This window comes from Panthera uncia (genome assembly GCF_023721935.1).
Source record: "Panthera uncia isolate 11264 chromosome A1 unlocalized genomic scaffold, Puncia_PCG_1.0 HiC_scaffold_17, whole genome shotgun sequence".
NCBI classification, from domain to species: domain Eukaryota; kingdom Metazoa; phylum Chordata; class Mammalia; order Carnivora; family Felidae; genus Panthera; species Panthera uncia.
Genome location: NW_026057577.1, coordinates 110,792,714 through 110,813,054, shown reverse-complemented (window position 1 = coordinate 110,813,054; position 20,341 = coordinate 110,792,714). Strand labels below are relative to the sequence as shown.

The window sequence follows — 20,341 nt, the reverse complement described above, 5'->3', positions numbered from 1 at the left end:
CTCAGATCCAGTGAGACCATAATGCAGGTTAGTGTCCTCAACAACTATTGATCTAGAGTTCCCTCTGCACCTTGCCCTAGGGACACAGTGGTGACCATGGAGGTCATCTTCCACCTCCCTCTGGAGCTCACAGCCTGTTGGCAGAGCCAGGAAAGGAACCAGAAGCTCAGGGGGTTGTAGGACTTCCTGGGAGCACTGAAGAAGGGAGTCAAGAAGGAGTCTGCCTAAGCTGACTAGGAGTTGAGGGTGGGTTCAGGGAAGAGTAGGGAATATTCCAGGAGGGAGAGACAGCAGGTGCAGGCCCAGAGGTGAGAGAGTGCATAAGACATCCAGAGACTGAGGCTGTCAAACAAACAAAAGACTGGGAAGAAAAGCCACTTCCAACTGAATGATCAGGAAGGCTTCTTGGAGGAGGTCACTTTGATCTGTGCCAGAACTTCATGCAAGACTTTGCCCTTCAGCCGTTGAGGGCTGGGCATCTTCAGTGGTAAGGACAGCACCAATAAAGGTGCAGAGGTCAGGCTTCTGCACAGCAAAAGAAACAGTCGACCAAACGAAAGAGCAACCTACCAAATGAGAGAAAATACCTGCGAATCATAAATCTGATAAGGGGTTGACAACCAAAATGTATGAGGACCTCATATAACTCAACAGCAAAGAAAACAGAGAATCTGATTTAAAAACGGGTAGAAGCAGGGCTCAGTAGGGGAAGCATGTGACCCTTGATCTCCGGGTTGTGAGTTCAGGCCCTACATTGGGTATAGAGATTACCGAAAACTAAAATCTTTTTAAAAAATGGACAGAAGAACTGAATAGACATTTTTCTTTTTTTAATTTTTTAAATGTTTGTTTATTTTAAATGTTTTTATTTATTTTTGAGACAGAGAGAGACAAAGCATGAGCAGGGGAGGGACAGAGAGGGAGACACAGAACCCAAAGCAGGCTCCAGGCTCTGAGCTGTCAGCACAGAGCCTGACGTGGGGCTCAAACCCACGAACCGTGAGATCATGACCTGAGACAAAGTCAGACGCTTAACCGACTGAGCCACCCAGGCACCCCATGAATAGACATTTTTCTAAAGAAAACGTATAAATGGCCAACAAGTACATGAAAAGATGCTCAACATCACTCGTCATCAGGGAAATGCAAGTCACAACCACGACGAGGTATCAGCTCACACCCATCAGGGTGGCTAGTATCAAAAAGACAAGAGATAGTGAGTGTTGGCAAGGATGAGGAGAAAAGGAAACCCTACGTGCAGTTGGAAGGTGGAAAAGCTTGCGGTCCGCTAGGGGTAGACAGGCCTTGGAGGGCAGATGTGGGAGAGGTAGCAGGAGAGGTTGGAACCAGGTCGGGGATGGCCTTGGAGACCACACTGGGATGCCCAGACTTTGTTGGGCCGTGGGGAGCCACTGAAGATGTCTGAGCTAAAGAGAGGCAAGATCACGGTTTACTTCAGGACGGTCAATAACGAAGAAGAGAAATTGTCAGGCGTGGAACCTTCCACCTTGTCCCTTCAGAAGGGGAACAAGCACCCTTGAGAATTCTGATTTTCCAGAAGCTCTGTTACTTCCCCATGCTTGTGACTTCTAGTTCCTTGCAATGATTACCATGAAACCCCAAACCAGAAAGAGACTATGGAACTGCCCCACGCCTGTCAGGAGGAGAAGAGCCATAAGAGGGTATAAGGAGCTGTTCGAGAAGGAAGGCATCCCCAGGGCCCAGAGAGAAGGGCGGGGGGCTGAGGCAGTGGTGGGGGGGTGCGCAGGGAGACAGGCTGGCTTCTGTGGTATCCCTAAGTCACTGCTGGCTCCTAAGAAGAGCCAACCCCCTACCCAGGCTGGGACCCCCTCAGCAGGCCGTTGAGGCAGCCGTAACTGATTTTATTCTGAGCTGTGGGAATCTGTCGTAGCCCAGAGAAGCCCCGGGACCCCACTCCAAGAAGACCCCCCCCCACACACACACCTGGGGAATCCAGGAGTCACATCCTAAGTGGCAGCCGGTACCCTGACACCAGGGTCCCGTCTGCTGCCCCTTCTGAGTCCAGGAAGTGGCCTTAGAAACTCCCTGAGGGGCGTGCCGAGTGCCTCTGTTGGTTAAGCATCTGACTCTTGATTTTGGCTCAGGTCATGATCTCGAGGTTTGTGAGATGGATCCCCGAGTCTGGTTCCTGCTGTGCCGAGCACGGAACCTGCCTGGGATTCTCTCTCTCTCTCTCTCTCTCTCTCTCTCTCTCTGCCCCTCCCCTGCTGCCCTCTGTTTCTCTCAAAATAAACAAATAAACATTAAAAACAAAAAAGAAGAAAAAAGTAATTTCCCAAGGAAGGCAGTAGAAGCATCCCAGACTGGCAGGCCAAGTACCTCTCTGTGTGTGACCTTGGACCAGTACCCAGTGGCTCTGGGCTTCAGCCTTCCTCATCTGGAACTGAGCCCTTGGCTTGTCTCACAGGCGGATGGTGAGCATCACATGGGACCACTGTTAGGAACATACTCTCTGAACAGTGAGGGACCAGGCAGGGCCCAGGTAGCCAGGGCAAGCTGGGTTTCCCAAGTGGGTCCCCTCTGGACACGGGCTGGAGGCCGGGCTGAGGGAACCCCGCACAGCCTCGCAGGCAAGCTCTTGCCTTGTTGGGTCTCCCCACCCTCTGATTACGCCAGGGAGAAAGTCTCCACTCCATGCACCCTGTCTTTAACTCTGTTCTCCCATGTGTTTGTGGCTTTGTTCAACAAACAGAAGAGGCTCCAGACTTCTTTCTGGAGGCCAGAACTCGTAGCTAGAATTAAATAATGATGTTTTCATCACTTTTATGTTTGATTTTCTTAGCTTCCTGGAAGCTTTATGATTTTGCATATTTTAAAGGGAACTTTTAGACTCAATAACATTTTAAATGTTTATTCTCTTTACTAAGCAACTCTGTGTCTAGGAATTTAACCTATGGAAACAAGTCCTTACAAAAACGTGCAAATATAAATGTACTTTATGAACGAACAGTGGTCATTCCAGCATAATTTAGAACTTGGAAACACTAAATGTCCATCACTAGGGGATTGGTCAGATAATTTATGGCATAGACATGCTTTAAATGATGTGCAACTCTCATAATGAATCCATTAAATGTTCATTTTTGAGAGAGAGAGAGAGAGTGAGGGAGGGGCAGAGAGAGGGAGACAGAGTATCTGAAGCAGTCTCTATGCTGACAGCAGACAGCCTGACGTGGGGTTGGAACTCATAAACCCTGAGATCATGACCTGAGCCGAAGTCGGACACTTAACCAACCGACTCAGTTAACCACCCAGCCACACCTCGTAATGAATGCATTAATACCTACATGTACCACTGACCTGTGAGTGTGAGCATGACGTGTTCTTAAGCAAAAAACACAAAGCTGTAAAACGGTAGTGGTAGTTTTTTTTTTAATTGTAATTATATATTTACACAGATAAAAAATGCAAATTGTTATTATTATTATTTTTTTTTTTAAGAGAAAGAGTGCGAGCCTGTGAGAGTGGCAGAGGGAAAGACAGAATCCAAAGCAGGCCCCATGCTGAACGTGGCTCGGGGCTCAATCCCACAACCCTGGGAGCATGATCTGAGCCAAAATCAAGAGTCGGACTCTCAACCGAGTCACGCAGGCACTCCGGAATACAAATATTAGTAGAGATGTAAGGGGAGAAAACCATGGAAGAATATAACTGAACTATTAACAGTGAGAAGCAGAATTTCCATAAGATAAATTCCTATACACAGAGTTGCTGAATGAAGAAAATAAGCATTTACAATGTTACTGGGAGCCTAAAGTACAAATACACAAACAACTTTCTATATTATATGGATATTTTTAAATTTTATTTTATTTTTAAAATTTTTTTCAATGTTTATTTATATTTGAGAGAGAGAGCGCAAGTGGGGGAGGGGCAGAGAGAGAAGGAGACAGAATCGGAAGCAGGCTCCAGGCTCCGAGCTGTCAGCACAGAGCCCGACGCGGGGCTCGAACTCACAAACCTTGAGATCATGACCTGAGCCGAAGTCTGACGCTTAACCGACTGGGCCACCCAGGTGCCCCATATATTATATATTTTGATAATTGATTTTTTTTAATACAAGCGTGTGTTACATAAATACTTTTATAAAGGTAATTTTTAATTGTTGTGACATTGAACAATAAAATAGAAGAGGCCTTTGGAGACAGTGCCCTAGTTCAGGGGAGGGCCACCAGTGGGGGGTGTGAGCGCTGCTTCAGCTGAGGGGCAGAGCTCCGAGAGTAATAGCTCCTTTTGGTCTTTCCCTCTTTTTCCAGGAACAAGGCCCCTGGCTGTGAATAGGGTGGAGGAAGAATTGTGCAGTCCAAATGGCTCATCCGTCTGGGAGGAAAATTCCAGCTCACGGGTTCCCTGGGGCCTGCCTGAGTGGCAAGCCTGGGAGACAGGAGCCAGCACAGGTGACCTATGGTTCTCCCCTCCCCCGACTCCTACACCCCCTCAGCACAGGGGCCCGTGAGGTCCAAGCCCTCCGCCAGCCCTTCTATATTCTTTCTATCTAGCCCTCAGGTTCACTTAGCTCTTTTTTTTTTCAAAAATTTTTTCAAATGTTTATTCGTTTTTGAGAGAGAGAAAGAGAGAGACACAGCGTGAGCAGGGGAGGGGCACAGAGAGAGAGAGAGAGAGAGAGAGGGACAGAATCCAAAGCAGGCTCCAGGTTCTGAGCTGTCAGCACAGAGCCTGACACGGGGCTCGAACCCATAAGGCTCACTTAGCTCTTTCCTCTTCCAGAACTTTCCAGAACTTCTGTACTCTGAGCACCAGACAGCCCTAGAGTCTGGAGACAGGGGTTGGGACCCAGGCTGCCCTACTCCCCAGCTCTGTCACCTTGGCTGAGCATTCTGTCTCCCTGAGCACTGACTTGGGAGTCAGCCAAGCCCAGGCTCCTATCTTATCCAAGTTTCACCTGTAATATAGGGACAGTAGTAGTACCTGGTTCATAGGGTCTGTGTGAGGGTAAAATGAGAAAATGGGTGTGAAGCAATAGGACAGACCTGGCATATAGAAACTGTTCAATAAATGGTTGCCAGCATTTTATCATCCTTTCCGTCTTTGTGACATCATTAGCTCCATTTACTACTGGGGAAATTGAGGCCTGATGTGGTATAATCTACCCAAAGTCCCACAAGGAGCAGGCCTGAACTGGGGAGGGGGGGGGAAGGGGAGCCAAAGTCTCCTGACCTCCAGACAGAGACTTTTCCCACGAGCAAGGATAATCCCCGTCTGGAATGAGGGTTGTTTATTCTCTTTACAGGGCAGATCCGGGTATTGGCTTATTCATCTTCCACCACAGTCAGGAAAGAAAGGGTCACAGGCTCTGGGATTCTCTGAAACCAGGACCCCCAGGGGGGTGGGCTTTGTGGGGCCAGGCCATGTAGTGGGCGGGCTTTCCCTTGGCATGGCTCAGCTGCCCCTGAGTTGGCGGCTGGGCCTGTGAGTCACAGCTGCCCCACATCTCCATTCCTGTCCCCACTGGCAGCCGCAGCCCCAGACCTCTGGCAGCAGTCCAGGGACGCGAGCGGTTCCAAAGCGAGGTGCCCGTGTTCCAGAAAGAGATGCCCCCTTCCCCGCATCAGAGAAAGCAAGCGATGGCCAAGATCACACAGTGAGGTGTGATAGATCTCAGACTGAAACCTGGTTCTACCTCAGGTGACCCCTGCCAGAGGGCCCAAGTGAGGAGGTCAGGAAGCTGTGGCCTGGGTCTAAGACGCTTGTGCTGGGGCCCATGCCCCGGTTAGCTCTATTGCCCTGGCCCCGTGCTGCTGCCAGGGTCTGTCAGGCCCGGGCTGGGCTGTGGAGCCTACGGTCAGGACAGAGCTGGCCAGCAGGCACCAGGATGTCTGGCCCATGCCGGCCCCGCACCACTGAGCGGCTGCAGTCGTGAGGGGCCTGGGGCCTGCTGGTCTGCACCCCTCTGCCCTGCCCTCAGAGCCACAGCTGGGCTCCTATTCCCTCGTTGGCCTCGCCCTGGCTGCACCCACCCCCGCCCACCTTCCTCTCTCTCTTCCTCTTCCTCTCTCTTGCTTGCCCTCTCTGCTCACTTCTTCCTGCGCTCTGGCCCCCTTGGGCGCCTCTGTCTTCCTTGCTCCCACTTGAGACCCAATCGCTAACTCACCAGGGCCTGGAATCTGGGCTGGAGCCGATGCCTCTCATGAGCCACACCAGCCTGGGCTGCGGGCGGAGTGGAGGGGAGGGCAGGGGGTGTCCCAGCTTAACAGCCAAAGCCAAAGCACATGGTGGGGTGGGGTGGGGGACGCGGGAGGGACTCAGGTTTCTCCACATGAGCCTGTGAACAGTCCAGCTGGTCCCAGGGCCAGGCCCTGCAGAGCCGGAAGAACCTTTTCATTTCACACCTTGGAAAACCGAAGCCCAAGGTCCAGGCCATCCGGCTGCTAGCAAGGGGTGGAGAGAGTGTGAAAATCCCCATTTTACAGATGGAAATGAGACTCAGAACTGAAGGACCCTGTGTGGGGACAGTGTGGCCGGGGATCAGCCCTGTTCACCCCATTTCATATCTGTCACCTCCCAGCACAGGGACTCAAACCCGTGAGAGACCACGAAGTCCATGAGTGAGAAGCACCAGGTTTAATATTAAAATCTTTCCCTTAAAAAAAAAAGTACGCAGATAAGAAAATTTGATGGCATATAAAATAGCACTTCTGCTGTATAAATGTGAGTTAATGTGAGTCCTAAAAATACTTGTAAACCTAGGTGATTACATCTTTGGTACCGTAGTGAGAACCCACTCCATCTCCTGGATGGGCAGAGGGGGCTGGTGCCCGGGGGCTGCTAGGCTGCCCTCCCCCCACTTCCAGCTCTCTTCCTGCCAACAGTCTTGGCTGCAGCCCTCGCTCCCCTGGCACCTCCAATGCCCCCTGGGTTGGGACATGGCTGGAAGAGAGAGTACAGTGAGCGGGCCTGGGCAGTGACAAAGCCATACCCCACAGTTACTCCCTTGGGGACCGGGCAGCTGGTGGGTGAGAAGGAAACCCCCAAAATATCTGCCTCTCGCACCCCTTCTCAGGTTCCCTAGAAAGCCTTCTTGTCCTTTCTGGGGGACCCCCAGACTCCTCACTGTCCATTATGTCTGTGGCACAGACCCGGACAGCTGCTGGAGAGGCAGACTGCGTGAGGTGGCCTGCTTTGCCCTCTCTGCCTCCTTTGTTCAGGAAGGCTCCAGAGGTGGTTGTGAGCCTGAAAGGGGTTCTGTAGTCTTCCCATGGGGCAGCTGCTGGGGGCTTTCCAAGACACTGGCTGTCACTTCGAGTCAAGACCTGGCCAGCTGGCCTTTTGGGACTTGCCCAGGGGCCTGGGGAAAGGGCACGGTTCCTGAATGCCCGGAGAGTGAGGCAGGGTCTGAAATCTCCCCATACCCCAGCTGATGCCCAGGACGGAGGTTTGGGGCGTTTGGCTTTGCTTCATCTGGGCAAGCGTGCCACCCCCTGGAATACTCTAGAATGTTCGTGCTGGCAGGACACAGGAAGTCACAGAGTCCACCTTGCTCATCTTTCAATAGGGCAAACAGGTCCAGAAAGGGTGAGGGATCCCTCCAGGGTCCCATGTCGAGTCCAATGCGCAGCCTGATCCACACGTGTGGACGTCTCTGGCGGGCCCACCAGCACGCTCATCACAGATGTGGGGCCCACCTGGCCCCGGAGACTCTGGTGGGTGAAGTAAGACTGGTGGTGACAAGGAAAAAGACCCCCGCACTTAGGGGGCCAGGAAGACACGAACGCAGGCACTTTGTATGGGGAGGTGTGTCCCAAGTGCCTGGGACAGCAGCTGTGGGCCAGGGTGTCCTGTACTTGGCTGGGCCCCCAGCATTAAGCGTGGATGGCCCCAGACCAGCTCGGGCCTGGGAAAGTGGAGACTGGCATTAAGGGGCGGTGGCTTCCGGATGAACACCACTGTCCAAGGCTGGGCCCCAGCTCACCAGGATCCGGGGATGCCAGAGTCCCTTCCCCAGCTCTTAGGTGGATGAAAGTGCAAGGAGAAGGCTACAGCTCCTTGAGGCGTAGCTGGCTGAACAGAAAAAAGCTAATCCCCCCCCTCCGGAACCTCGAGACTCTCTCTAGTGATTCCAGCCTCCCCACCTGTCAGCCAGGGAGAGAATCCCAGATTCTGCGTCACCGAGCCCGGCTTTCCCATCCTGTAGATGGAGAAACTAAGTGCCCTGGGAGAACCCTGGCCCCCAGTCACATGGCCTCCCCAGAGGCAGAGGGCTGGCCACGGCCCCTGCAGTCCTCTTGCCTCCTAAGCCAGCCCCAGCGGTTGGGTGCCACATGCCCATGGCAGAAGCTCTCTAGAAAGGGACAGCTGATGGGAGGCCAGGCCAGGCCGGGAGGCGCTGGGAGGTAGAGGGGGAGCTCCAGGCAGGGCGAGGTGGGGCCAGCCCCCTACAGGAAGCTGTCCTCCGCCTCGGCCCGAGGCCCAGGGCAACATGAATCCAGTGGTGGCTCTGGCTCCACCTGGGGCTCGAGCTGGGGCTCTGGCTCTGGCTCCTCTTGGGGTTCCAGGGGGCTGTCACAGGAGATGGTAGAGGAGGTGTTGACTTCATTCAGGGTGGAGCTAGGAAGAGAAGGCACACGTGTGAGGGGCTGGGAGGGAGCCAGAGTAAGATAACAGCAATAATCAAGAGCTTCCTGTGGGTGCAAGCTTGCACCATGCACCTTACACCCTTTAGTTCATTGAAGCCTTGTAAAGACTACATAAGAGGGACGCCTGGGTGACTTAAGGGTCGGTTAAGCATCTGACTTCGGCTCAGGTCATGACCTCATGGTCCGTGAGTTCGAGGGCCGCGTTGGGCTCTGTGCTGACAGCTCAGAGCCTGGAGCCTGCTTCGGATTCTGTGTCTCCCTCTCTCTCTGCCCCTCCCCCACTCACGCTTTGTCTCTCTCTCTCTCTCTCTCTCTCTCTCTTTCAAAACTAAATAAACATCAAAAAATTCTTAAAAAGGAAAAAAAAGACTACATAAGATAGGCACCATGAGGAAAGGGCTGATCAGAGAGGTTGTGTCAGTGGCCGACATCATACAGCGAGACTTTGGAGCAGAATATCCTGTTAGCTCCAAAGCTCGTTCCTCACTCACCAGCAACTCCATTCCCTGCACTCCTGAAGCTGATCCCATTGGATCCTTCAGCAACCTCCAAATAGACGTGTGCTACCGTTTTCATTTTATAGTTGAGGAAACTGAGGCTCAGAAAGTGGAGGCAGCTTGTCTGAGGACACATCGCAGGGCCAACATTCACACCTCAAGGTGTCTGAACTCTGAGCTTAACTCCTCTGCACACTGGCTACCAGGGGCCTTGGAACATTTGCTTCTTACGGAAGGTGAGGAGGGCCTTCTAGATCTTGTGTGTGCTCCCAGTGGCCGTGGGAGATGGGTCTCAGGGTGGCTGGGGGCAGAGCTGGAGCTGAAACCCAGCCTGCGGTCGCTGCCACTGCACCAGAGGGGGGGATCTGGTTTTGGGGGTGGGTCTGGCCTCACGGGGGACGCTCCTCTCCAGCTGAGGGAAGATCCTGTTGGAACATGAAGTCCAGGCAACGTCTGGGCCTTCTTCCAACCACGCCCCCACCCCTACTGTAACTTCACCACATCTCAAGGCAAAAGTAAAACGTGAATCTCCTTCCCAGCCTGAATTCTGACCTCAGTTCCTGTGGGCACTATGCCTCCCACAACCACGCCAGGCTCCCGGGGGCCCTCGGGCCATGGTCCTGGAGAATAGAGCAGAGGCGAGGGCTGGCGATGACCCCAGAGTGATACACAGGCTGCCGGGGATGCCGATTAGATTTCCTACCTCTCCTTAGGGCCTGGATAGGACGAGAGGGTGGATGGCCTGTGGGGGCCACTTTTCAGGAAACAGCTACCTTGCAGCTAAGCCCTAGCCCTTCTGTCTCTTACCAGCCTGCCCTTTCCTCCTGAGGTCATCAAAGGTCAGATGAGTTCAGTTCTCTCTTCTCCTCACTGGCAGGAACAAGTGCTCACCCTAGGTAGCTTGCTTCTAAGGTAAGCCTGATGGCATGAACACACACACACACACACACACACACACTGCACACTGCACACTATTGCCTTGGGCCTCAGGCCACAGTGGCTACCTGGCAAGGCTGGGGGAACCCTCCAGGGGGCCCTCATCAGCAATCTCGGGTTTGGGGTCAGGCAGGGGGATGATATAGTCATTGTCACTCTCGTTGGGCTGCACAGCAGTGTAGAGCACAGAGCTGGTGTCCAGGGGGGATCGGAGTCCATTGAAGCCAGGAAAGCGGGCTTGGGACCGAAGGACGGCTGGGTGGTCGCTCCTCAGAAACTCCTCATCCACCTGCTGGTACTTCTGCTCCACAGGGAGGGAGAACCCAAGAAAGAGGGATGTTCAGACCAGAAATGCCCATGGGGATCATCTAGCATGAGACTCTGACCTGGCCCCTCCTGCCTAAGGCAACTGGTGCTCAGAGAGGAAGGAGACCTACCCAAAGCCTCACAGCCGGGAGGCTCTCCCACCTGGCATCTCACAAGACCAGGTGAGCTCAGGGCCCCCCAGGGAGGGGACAGTCGGCAGACTAGTGCCCGTGACCCTCACACTTCCCCTCCTTGGGAGTAGACAGGTGTGGGCTCTCCCCCCGCCTCAACCTCCTTCAGTGGGGCCTCAGTTTCCCTAACTAATGAATGGTGACAACCCACTCCATCTCACCGGGCGCTGAGCTGGGACAAGACGTGGGGGGGGGAGTGTGGTTAGGAACGGACAGGGGACAGGGAGCGCACATCACCCCTCCCTGTAACTCCCTCTGGTGGACAGGCCCTACTGGCTTCATTGGCCTCAAATGAGCCTGCAACAGGGTCCAAGCTGTCCGGCCCTTAGCAGACATGGAGCCTGGGGTTGTTCAGACTTCTGAAGGAGACCCAGGCCGTGGCATGGGTGCAGAGACATGAAAAGGGAGCAAGATGAAGGGGGCTGTAGGCATCGACTTCCAAGCAGGACGTCATCTCAAAAACCTCTGTGCTGCTAAAATAAATTCCACTCATAGCTCCAGCCCATCCCTTACTAGAACCAGCAGGGAAACTGAGGCCCAAGAGGATACAGGGTGGTCCCTCAAATACCAGCATGACACACAGAGTCAGTGTCTGACTTCTGGACCAGAACTCTCCATTTCGCTGTCCCGACATACCTTCTTGTACCCCTCACCCAGCAGCCTCTCGAGAAGCAGCACCAGCTGGGAGAAGGGAGGCCGGATCTCAAACTTCTCTTCCCAGCACTTCTGCATGATCTCGTAGCTGGGGAGAGGTGCACAGGGGGTCAGGGTCTCTGGCTCAGAGTCTGCCGCCTCCAAGAACGAGGTGGGTAATGAAGGGAGTTGGGGAGGACAGGTGAATGGGACTGTTTTTCCCACTCCCTCAAGGCCCTCCCTCCACCGGTGGTTCCATGGGGTTGACCACTCCTTGGTGAGCACACGGCCCAGGCAGGTCTGGCTGGTAGGAGTTTTCATGCCCTGCTCTGGATGGGTGGGCACGAGACCCCAGCTGAGCCCTTGACAGTCAGCTTGGGGCCTTTTACTCGAACTATGGTGGAAGCAGTGAGGAGGTAGCCGTGTGGCCTGAAATCCAGGCCAGCGCAGGGGACAGCAGAGACCAGGTAAAACAAGAGATTCCTGATGACGGGGTCTGAATGCCTAGATCCAGCTATAACAAGAGATTCCTGATGACGGCGTCTGAATGCCTAGATCCAGCTATAGCAAGGTTTTTCTAGCTCCCTGAACTAATCTATTTTCACCTTAAGCTGGCAACATTGAACATCTATGGTTTGTACCCCCCCAAAAAAACCCTCCCAAAGGCTCCACTCACATCTCATCGGAGGCATGGGCAGGCTGGGCCATTCGGTAACCCCGCTTGATGGCATTATAGAACTGCTCGTTCATGGGCAGCTCTGGGTAAGGGGTGCCACCTGTCAGGGAGGAGAGACAAGAGATACACAGGCTCAGACGTGTTGGAAAAGTGGCAGGTGCCCTATTCTATAGCACAGGGAGAGGCACACCAGCCCTTGAGCGGGCGAGGGTGCGGTGGCCTCGGCACTGGGAGATGTGGCTCTTGTAGAGGCTCTGGACAGAGATGACTGCCACCCCCAGAATCAGAGAACCAGAGGACGCCAGAGTCAAATAGACTTTTTGATGTCACTCCCAGACCCCTCGAGAGATGGGGAGGTAAAGAGACCCAGGGAAGACAAGGGACTTGCCAAGCTCACACAGCAGCGAGACAGCAGCAGCACTGTGACTCGAGCCAGAGAGCCCTGACCCCCCTCGCAGAGCCTGTCCCATGGCCCCACCAGGCTGGGGGTGTGAGTGACCAGTGTGCCGTGCAGCTGAGGGCTGGGGGAAAAGGAAGCATACCCAGGGTGAAGATCTCCCAGAGTAGGATCCCGAAGGACCACACATCACTCAGGGTGGTATAGAGGCTGTTGAAGATGCTCTCGGGAGCCATCCACTTCAGAGGCAGGAAGGTCTGTGGGAGGGCAAGACGGCACTAAGTACCAGGACGGCCAAGCCGCACTCTGTGCCTGGGCCAGGGGAGGAGGTCTGGCCTCCTTACTTAGTAAGGCCCCCGCGCCTTACTCCCCAGACCCTGAGAGCCCGCCTCTGCAGGCATACAGATCCCACACTCATCCCAGTGCTGGCCAGAGGATCAGAAGGCCATGTTTTTTCACCCACAAGCTGGTCACATGGCAGCCTCTACCCTAAGGAGGAGCCCCAGGGTCTGAGGCCTCTTACAGAACGGCCCTTCTTCCTGATCCCAGTAGAGGCCCTGGCCAGGTTGGCAGACAGCAGGGGCGCCAGGGACATGCCAAGGTGCCACCCAACTCTCACCCGGCCACCTTAGATCTCTTGGGTCTAGAGACCCTCCATCTCTGGGGTTCACTGTCCCCTTGTGGAAAGTGGGAACATGAGTGGCAGGCAGAATGGTCACCAAATATACACTTGACCTGCTTCCCTCTTCCCAGAACCCATTACAGCTGGTCCCTCGCCCCCTGTCGTGACCAGTGAATCTGAGCCCCGGGATCACCCTTACAACCTTAACATCTCTGCCCCCTCCTGCCCCATGCACAGCCGGTGGCAAAGCCTGTCACCACTGGGCAGGGTAGGCCATGAGGAACTCCGTCCTGACCTCCTATATGCCACAGCCACACTGACCAGGAGGAAACCTGTTCCCAGGTCACACGGGTCAGGGAAGGTACTCACACTGCCTTTGGAGATATAGTTCGAGTCCCTCATGATGTCACGAGCCAGGCCAAAGTCACAGATCTTGACCAGCTTGCCTTCACAGATGAGCACGTTCCTGGCTGCCAGATCTCGGTGGACGCACTAGGTTGGGGGAGATGGGAGCTGAGGCCTTGGGGGCAGTTGTAGGAGAAGACCTCCCCGTCAAGGGCTTTGGGGAGAATGCATCGCCACACAGGCATGAGAGGCCACGCGGTGAGGGCTTTGACTGTCCTCACCCACCAGAGTTGTGGTGAGGGGACGTAGCTGCCATATGGAGCTATGTACTTGGAGGACCCTGGCTGGCTTGGGTTGCCCACCTCCCCATGACCCTGCTCCGCTCGCTGCAACCATACGTACGTTCTTGGAGGCCAGGAACTCCATGCCATTGGCCACCTGGTAGCTGAAGCCCACAAGATCTGTGTAGCTAAGCACCGGAGACTCGTTGATCAGAGTTGCCCGACAGGTCCTCTCAGGAGCTAAGAGAGAGAGCAGAAGTTCACCTACTTACTGTCTGTGTCTCCACATGGCCCACAGAACCCCCGCCCTTTATTCACCGAGGCTGAATGTCCAATACAGGTAACTACTGACCCTCTAAGTCTCCCACAAAAGGAAAACAATTGCCAAATATCTAATGTAAACCTCTCCTACCTTATCAGTGCTCTCATTGGCCGGAAAAGGCTTTGGCATTAGCCTGAGGCCTGGGCCACCTTTTCTCAGCCTGACCTGCCCGCTTCTCAAGGACACTGGATCACCCTTGTGCCTGTGGTGTGCCAGCACCCCAGGAGGCCAGGTACTCCTCCAACCCAACTCCTCCCCTCTGGATCCAGAAACAGAGGCTCCCGATGGGGCTCCACCACAGGACAGCTTTGGGCAGGTGGCTAACCTCGGTTTCTGCATCTATGAAATGGGTACAAGTCCACCTTCCTCCCAGTAAGAAAGGCTGTGATAAGAAAGCATGATTACATAGGCAAGGGGGCGGTGCATAGGCATGCACCTACCTGTGGGGACGTAGTTGTCATAAGGGGCCACGTAGCTGGAGGACTCGATGTCTGCATATTTGATTCCTCCTTTCATGTCCAGCATGGGCACATAGTCCACCGACTCATCCTTGCTCATGTCCATGTAGCCCCCGTCACTCTCCCCAGGCAGGGACACGTGGCTGGGGGAGAGAGGAACATCCCAGGAGGAGCCACAGGCTGTCCTTTTCCTTCCCTTCCCGCCCCTGCTCGCCCCCAGGGCCCACCGGGCACTATTACTCAGGGATTTCTTCTTTCCACTCATCCTCCTTCAGCTAGTCACAACTTGAATGGCCACGCAGTGAGCTCTCTCAGCCAGCCTGTGGGGCCCTAAGCTGGGCACTGGGGTGCTAAGAGGACACAAGACCCAGTGTGTGTCCTTAGGGAGCTCACACCTAGGCATGATCACAGCACCCCAGCATGAGGGTCATAAGAAGAGCATGAAGCAGGTGCCTTTCTGTGACACCATCCCGCCGTGATGCCCTGGGAGGCCCCAGCCACAGCCCAGAGGCGGCAGGAATTGCCCTAATTCCCTGCAGCACCTGCTCCCCAGAGAGCTACGGGACCGTGTATACACGTGTCTCTAGAGGTAGACCAAAGACCGGAAGGAAATCGATCAAATGTTGGGGAGGACAGGGGTGAGCCGTAATGTCTTTTAAGGATTTTCTGAAGTTATGCTTGTCTCTGCAATAAACCCATCTTGCTGTTGTCATCAGCAGAAGTAGGAAAAGTTACTTTTGGAAAAGAAGAAGAAAGACACTGCATTGCCCACGGGACACCGCACACCAGAGACTCCCAGCAGGGAGCAGAGCACCGTGCGCTGCGATGGGAGTCGGGCCTGGGACCGGAGAGCCCCAGGTGCTCACCGTGAAAGGAGAGGGTATCACGACACAGAGGGAGGGGCCGACGGGTCACATCCACAGAGAGTGCCCAACCCAGGGTGGGACCCCTGCAGGCAGTCCGTAGCTGGCAGCCGACCCCACCAAGACCATCACCAGAGTGTTAAGCCAGGTCCGGGGGAGGCCAAGCCCCGGGTCCCAGACTGACCCTTGAAACAGCCCGGGCTCCTACACCTTGTCTGCCCACCCTGGCCTCGGCCTCCGCCCCGGCCAGGAGGGAGCGAGCAGGTGCTCCTCGGGGCTCCCCGAAGATTCGGGTCCCCAGCCTCCTTTGGTACCTGGGCAGAGGGAGCCCCGCGGGCAGGGCGTTGCTGTAGAGCTCGGTGCTGGGCGGGCGGCGCTTGTCGGAGCAGCGCTGCAGGAAGGTGTGCTTGTTGCGGTGAAGGTAGTCCACCAGGTCGCCGTAGCGGCAGTACTCCGTGATGATGTAGATGGGTCCTAGGGGGGCACAGGCTCAGCGACAGTCCCCAGGGGGCCACAGACTTCCCATGGGGGCCCTGAGGCCGACCACCGGCTGCACGTCGGGAAGGCAGTGGGGTAAGACGGCCGAGAGGCTTTGGCACCAGGCGAACCTGGGTTCTCTTCCCGCCTCCGCGACCATGAGCGAGGTACTTATTCTCCCTGAGCTTCACTTTCCCCATCTGTTAAATGGGGCTAACCGCACCCACCTCCAAGGGCTGTCCTGAATGTTCCTAAGGTAACGCCTTCGTCGGCGCAGCTCAGGGCCCGGCACATGGCAAGTACACAGTGGTACATATCACCAACTTATTCTGGAGCCCCGTATATAAAGGAAATCAAGGCAACTATTTATTATCAGGTTATTGGATCCATTCAAATACAACACATTTACTTGAAGCCAATCAGTGGGAACGGGAAGATATTGATGAAAACAAAAATTTTGAAATGGGTGATCTTGCGGACATAAATTGGCCTATGTACGCAATGTACTTCTGTATTTTATTTTGGTTGCACAATACTGAGGAAAATTCCAAATCTCACAATAAGCAGCTGCAAACAACGATAACATTTTTTTTTTTTTTTTTTTACAGCCTAACTTGCAATCAGAGCTTCAAATAAACACACTGGCTAGAGAGGCTTTATTCTGTGATCTGAATGAAAGCCACTGCCAACCAGCATGCTGGTGGCCTCCAGTTGTAGGGATATAACTCACCTCACAGGGGCCGTGATTGATCAGTTTGTAAAATGTATTGTGAAAATTTAAAAATGTCAGAGGACCTGGGGCACCTGGGTGGCTCAGTCAGTTAAGCGTCTGACTTCGGCTCAGGTCATGATCTCTCGGCTCGAGAGTTCGAACCCCACATCGGGCTCTGTGCTGACAGCTCAGAGCCCGTTTCAGATCCTCTGTCCCCCTCTCTCTGCCCCTCCCCCACTTGCGCTTGCATTTCCCTCTCTCTCTCTCTCTCTCTCTCTCTCTCTCTCAAAAATAAGTAAACGTGGAGAAAAAATGTCAGAGCACCCCCGGGGTTTGGAAACGGCTGACCTGAGGAGTCCGTGGGCCTTGAAAGTGTTGTGATTCTGTGAGTTTGTAAACCCCACCCCCGTGTGGGTCTGTGAGGTGAGGGCAGGATGGGCGCAGACCCTCCAGCTGGAGTGTCTCGTTGTCTGTGGATTGAGGAGGGGTGGGCAGGGGCCAGGCCTGGGCTGCTGGCATTTTCCAGAATCCTCTGGGGGAGTGGTTTTGGTACCTCCTTTGGTGCAGGCCCCCAGCAAGTTGACCACGTTCAGATGGGGCCCAAGGTGACTCATGATCTTCAGCTCTGACATGAGGGCCTGCTTCTCGCTGCTGCGGGCTGTGGCTGAGGGGGAGACGGGGCCTCAGGCCTGCCCTGTCACCGAGGCCCCAAGGAGGCCCTTCTGCCCCACCCCGTGCTGGAAGACCCAGATGGCCGAGGGTGGTGAGGACCCACGTGCAGGGGGAGGAGAAAGAGGATGGGAGGACGGTCAGGGAGGGAAGGAGGTGCCAGGAGGACGGGGCAGGATGAGGAAGCCTCTTAGCCAAAGCAGAATCTGAAGTGGTGCTGGCCGCCAGGTGACCGGACCGCTTGCGCCCAGCAAATCAGAATCAGGGAGTGCCTGGATGTGCGGGCAAGGGGCAGGGGAGATGTGGGGCCCAGACGTGAGGGAGGGGCAGGCTCCCAGGACTCACATTTCAGCATCTTGACTGCCACTTTCATCGTGGCCTGAGAATGGCTCAGGCCGTGAGCTGTGGCCTCCACCACCTGCCCAAAGGCCCCAGAGCCGAGAGTGCGTCCTGGGGTAGAGACAATCCCTCAGCTCCTGGCCCACCAGGAAACGGCATACCCCATCCTCTCTGAGGTCAATCCCCCAAGCCACCTGGACTTAAGGTGTTCCCCTAAAGGAGTCTCCTAAGATAAGACCTCAGCGTTTGGCAGGCCTTCCTGGTGTCTCATCTAAGTTCTGCCTGCTTTCTGGACCATCTTTTGTCCCTGGAAGCCTTCTTCCCACCCCAGAAGGGTGCTCAGCTCCTCTGTATGCCTCACCCTCTCCAGCTAGACTAAGCACAGGCCTGGCATGCAGGCTGTCTTCGATGAATACTTCCTCTCTCGCCACAAAGGTCTCCTAGCTCACAAAGGCACAGGATCATAGGACCTCAATGCTGAACGGTCCCTAGGGGACCACCTTGCCCATTATATGGCGGCGGGGACACTGAGGGCCAGAGAAGGCAGGACGGCAGCCCTAGGTCTCAAAGCTAGTCATGGCAAGGCTGGACCACACCTCAGACAGTCTTCCCCCCGACCTCAAGTACCCAAACTGCTCCACGACTACTCCCTGGACTGACCAAGCACAAGCTGGTCCCGTGGCAGCTCCCAGGTAGAGTCATAGGGCAGCTGCATAGGGTCCACGTAGATGTACTCATGGCCATCAGAGCTCACAGATTCAATCACCTTCCATCGGATCTCATAACGTGGCTTCTGTAGGACCGACACCAAGGATGGATCGTCAGAGGAGTTCTGGGCTTTGGGGCCCACGAGCCTATAGCCCCTTACGGAACAGATGGAGCAGGAGCCCCTGAGGTCAGGGAGGGGCAGAGGCATATTTGAAGTCACACAGCAAGTTACTGATAAAGCTCAGCTCCGTGGGCTCAGTGAGAACAGATGACAACAGGCCTTAGCTGGGCAGTGGCTGAAGAGGGGCTAACGGCCAAGGGCCCGGCTCATCAGAACCTCTTACCAGCTTCTCCCAGAGCATTGGCTGCTCCCCAGATGGGCATAGAAGGGCAGGCAGCCCCAGAAATGGACACAAGCTAGGGGCACTCGGCTGGGTATGGACAGCCCCTCCCCATGCTGGGTCACTCGCAGCGGGAATCTCAGAAGGATGTAAGCTTAGAATGTCGAAATCATAGCATGTTGGAATCACAGGATTGGAATCATAGAATGATAGAATCATGGGTGCTGCAATCTTAACTCGGGAATCTTAAAACGTTGGGATCGTAGAATAATGAAGCCACAGAACAGGGCATTGAAATCACAGGTTAATAGGACGCGAACGCATTTCATTAGAATCCTGGGAGTCTCTGGGGGTGAGAGGTGGAATTCTGGAGTCCAAGGTCCACCCAGAAAGTGCCTTGCCCTGTGGCTGGGAGGGGCAGGACTGATGTCCAAGTAAGACCCAGGAGGGCAGAGCAGGGGCAGGGGACCCCAGATGGCCTGGACCAGGCCTGAGATGGCCCTTGCTGCTGGGGGTGGAGGCAGCTCGGACACCGGTGCCATTCTATATCATTTTACACCTGCCCTGTGTGCTGGGCTGGGACGTGGACAGATCCTATAACATTCAAGGATGGCAGGGGCCTCCGTGCAACAAAAAAAAAAAAAAAAAAAAAGGAAAAGAAAATAGTGTACCAGTCTGCACCCATTAAGCAAGGATGGGAGATTACCTTCTGCCAGAGCATGATGAGGATGATGAGGGAGATGATTGTGAGGACCACCAAGGCCAGGATGGCCGAGATCACCACCACCTTGAAGGGCAGAGCTGGAAGCAGAGACAAGAGCTGGCCATAAGCAAAGAGGGAGCTTGGCAGCTGCCCTGGCCACCCCTCACCCCACCTCCAGAAACACGATCCCTCTCTGCTTGTCCCCCTCTCCATTAACCATACCCGTGACATCAGACTCACAGCCCCTCCCTCTGGGCCAGAACTTCAGCCTCTCCCATAAGTACCCAGGTCCCTAAGTAACAGCTGTAGCTCAGCTCACTGTGGGCCCCCATATCCCTCAGCCCTTGCAAGGATCAGTCTGGCCTGACCACGTGTGACATGTCTGACCAGGCCTGACGTGTCTGCCATGGCTTCAGACTAGATGCCAGCTCCTGATGACCAGACTCACCTCACCTCTGAATCTCTGCCCTTGCCAGGGCTCTCACAGCTGGGACAGAGCATGACCAAGTGGCCAATGGACTGAGTGACTGAGCTCACACAACCTGATGAATCCAGACTGTTTCCTCCTCTACTTCCCCTGAGTACCCAGTGGCTTTGGGGTAGTGACAGTAGTTATAAGGTGTATCCCCCAAGGAGCAGGGGTAACCAGGTAGGGCTAACTCTGGGCCCCCAAGTCCCAAGTCTCCTCCCTAAGGCCTCAGCCTCTTTGCTGCACAACTTCCCATTCTTTCCCCCTCCCTCTGCACCCACCCAGGCCAGACCCTCATAACCCCCTGCCCTGACCCACTGGCAACCCATGGGTTCCCTGAAGAACTCATTCCCTCCCCCTCTGTCCCCCACCTGCCCCTCTCGGCTCCCCTGGAGGCCCTGTCCCTCCTCCCTAGGGTCGCAGACCAACATCACTCCTCTCCTCCTTCTCCCCACCAGGTCATACATCGCAGTCCTGGGAAGGAAGACTGAATCTTCCAAGGAGCCATCTGAGTACAAAGAAGAGGCTTCATCCAGCCATGGTAGTTTCCCCATGAGCTGGTACACAGCTTCCCCTCCAGGTGGCACATGAAAGATTTACTCCTGTCTCGCTCCAAGTTGGTCGGCAGGTGCCCACTTGCTCAGGGATATGTGTGCATGTGTGTACGTGTGAGTGAGATAAGGTATGAAAACCTCCACCTATCCCATCCCAGGGTGGGGGGCTGGAGGCAACTCTGCGTACGGAGACACATGTGTGGGCC

At 54.8% G+C, this 20,341-nt stretch overlaps 1 protein-coding gene across 2 annotated transcripts in view; it reads right to left on the bottom strand.

Moving 5' to 3' along the window:
* Positions 1-6,605: 6,605 nt before the first annotated feature.
* The window catches only part of PDGFRB (platelet derived growth factor receptor beta), a 37,979-nt gene continuing 24,243 nt past the window's right edge, over positions 6,606-20,341 (bottom strand). For both annotated transcript variants that reach the window (XM_049648021.1, XM_049648022.1), the window contains 13 exons: positions 19,116-19,210; positions 18,021-18,153; positions 17,367-17,471; positions 16,906-17,016; positions 15,478-15,637; positions 14,283-14,443; positions 13,642-13,760; positions 13,264-13,386; positions 12,418-12,529; positions 11,876-11,975; positions 11,203-11,308; positions 10,138-10,370; positions 6,606-8,607 (listed from right to left, as the gene is read on the bottom strand). In XM_049648021.1, coding sequence (XP_049503978.1) covers positions 8,436-8,607; positions 10,138-10,370; positions 11,203-11,308; positions 11,876-11,975; positions 12,418-12,529; positions 13,264-13,386; positions 13,642-13,760; positions 14,283-14,443; positions 15,478-15,637; positions 16,906-17,016; positions 17,367-17,471; positions 18,021-18,153; positions 19,116-19,210 — 1,730 coding nt within the window. In that variant the 3' untranslated portion in view covers positions 6,606-8,435. The remainder of the gene's footprint in view (positions 8,608-10,137; positions 10,371-11,202; positions 11,309-11,875; positions 11,976-12,417; positions 12,530-13,263; positions 13,387-13,641; positions 13,761-14,282; positions 14,444-15,477; positions 15,638-16,905; positions 17,017-17,366; positions 17,472-18,020; positions 18,154-19,115; positions 19,211-20,341) is intronic.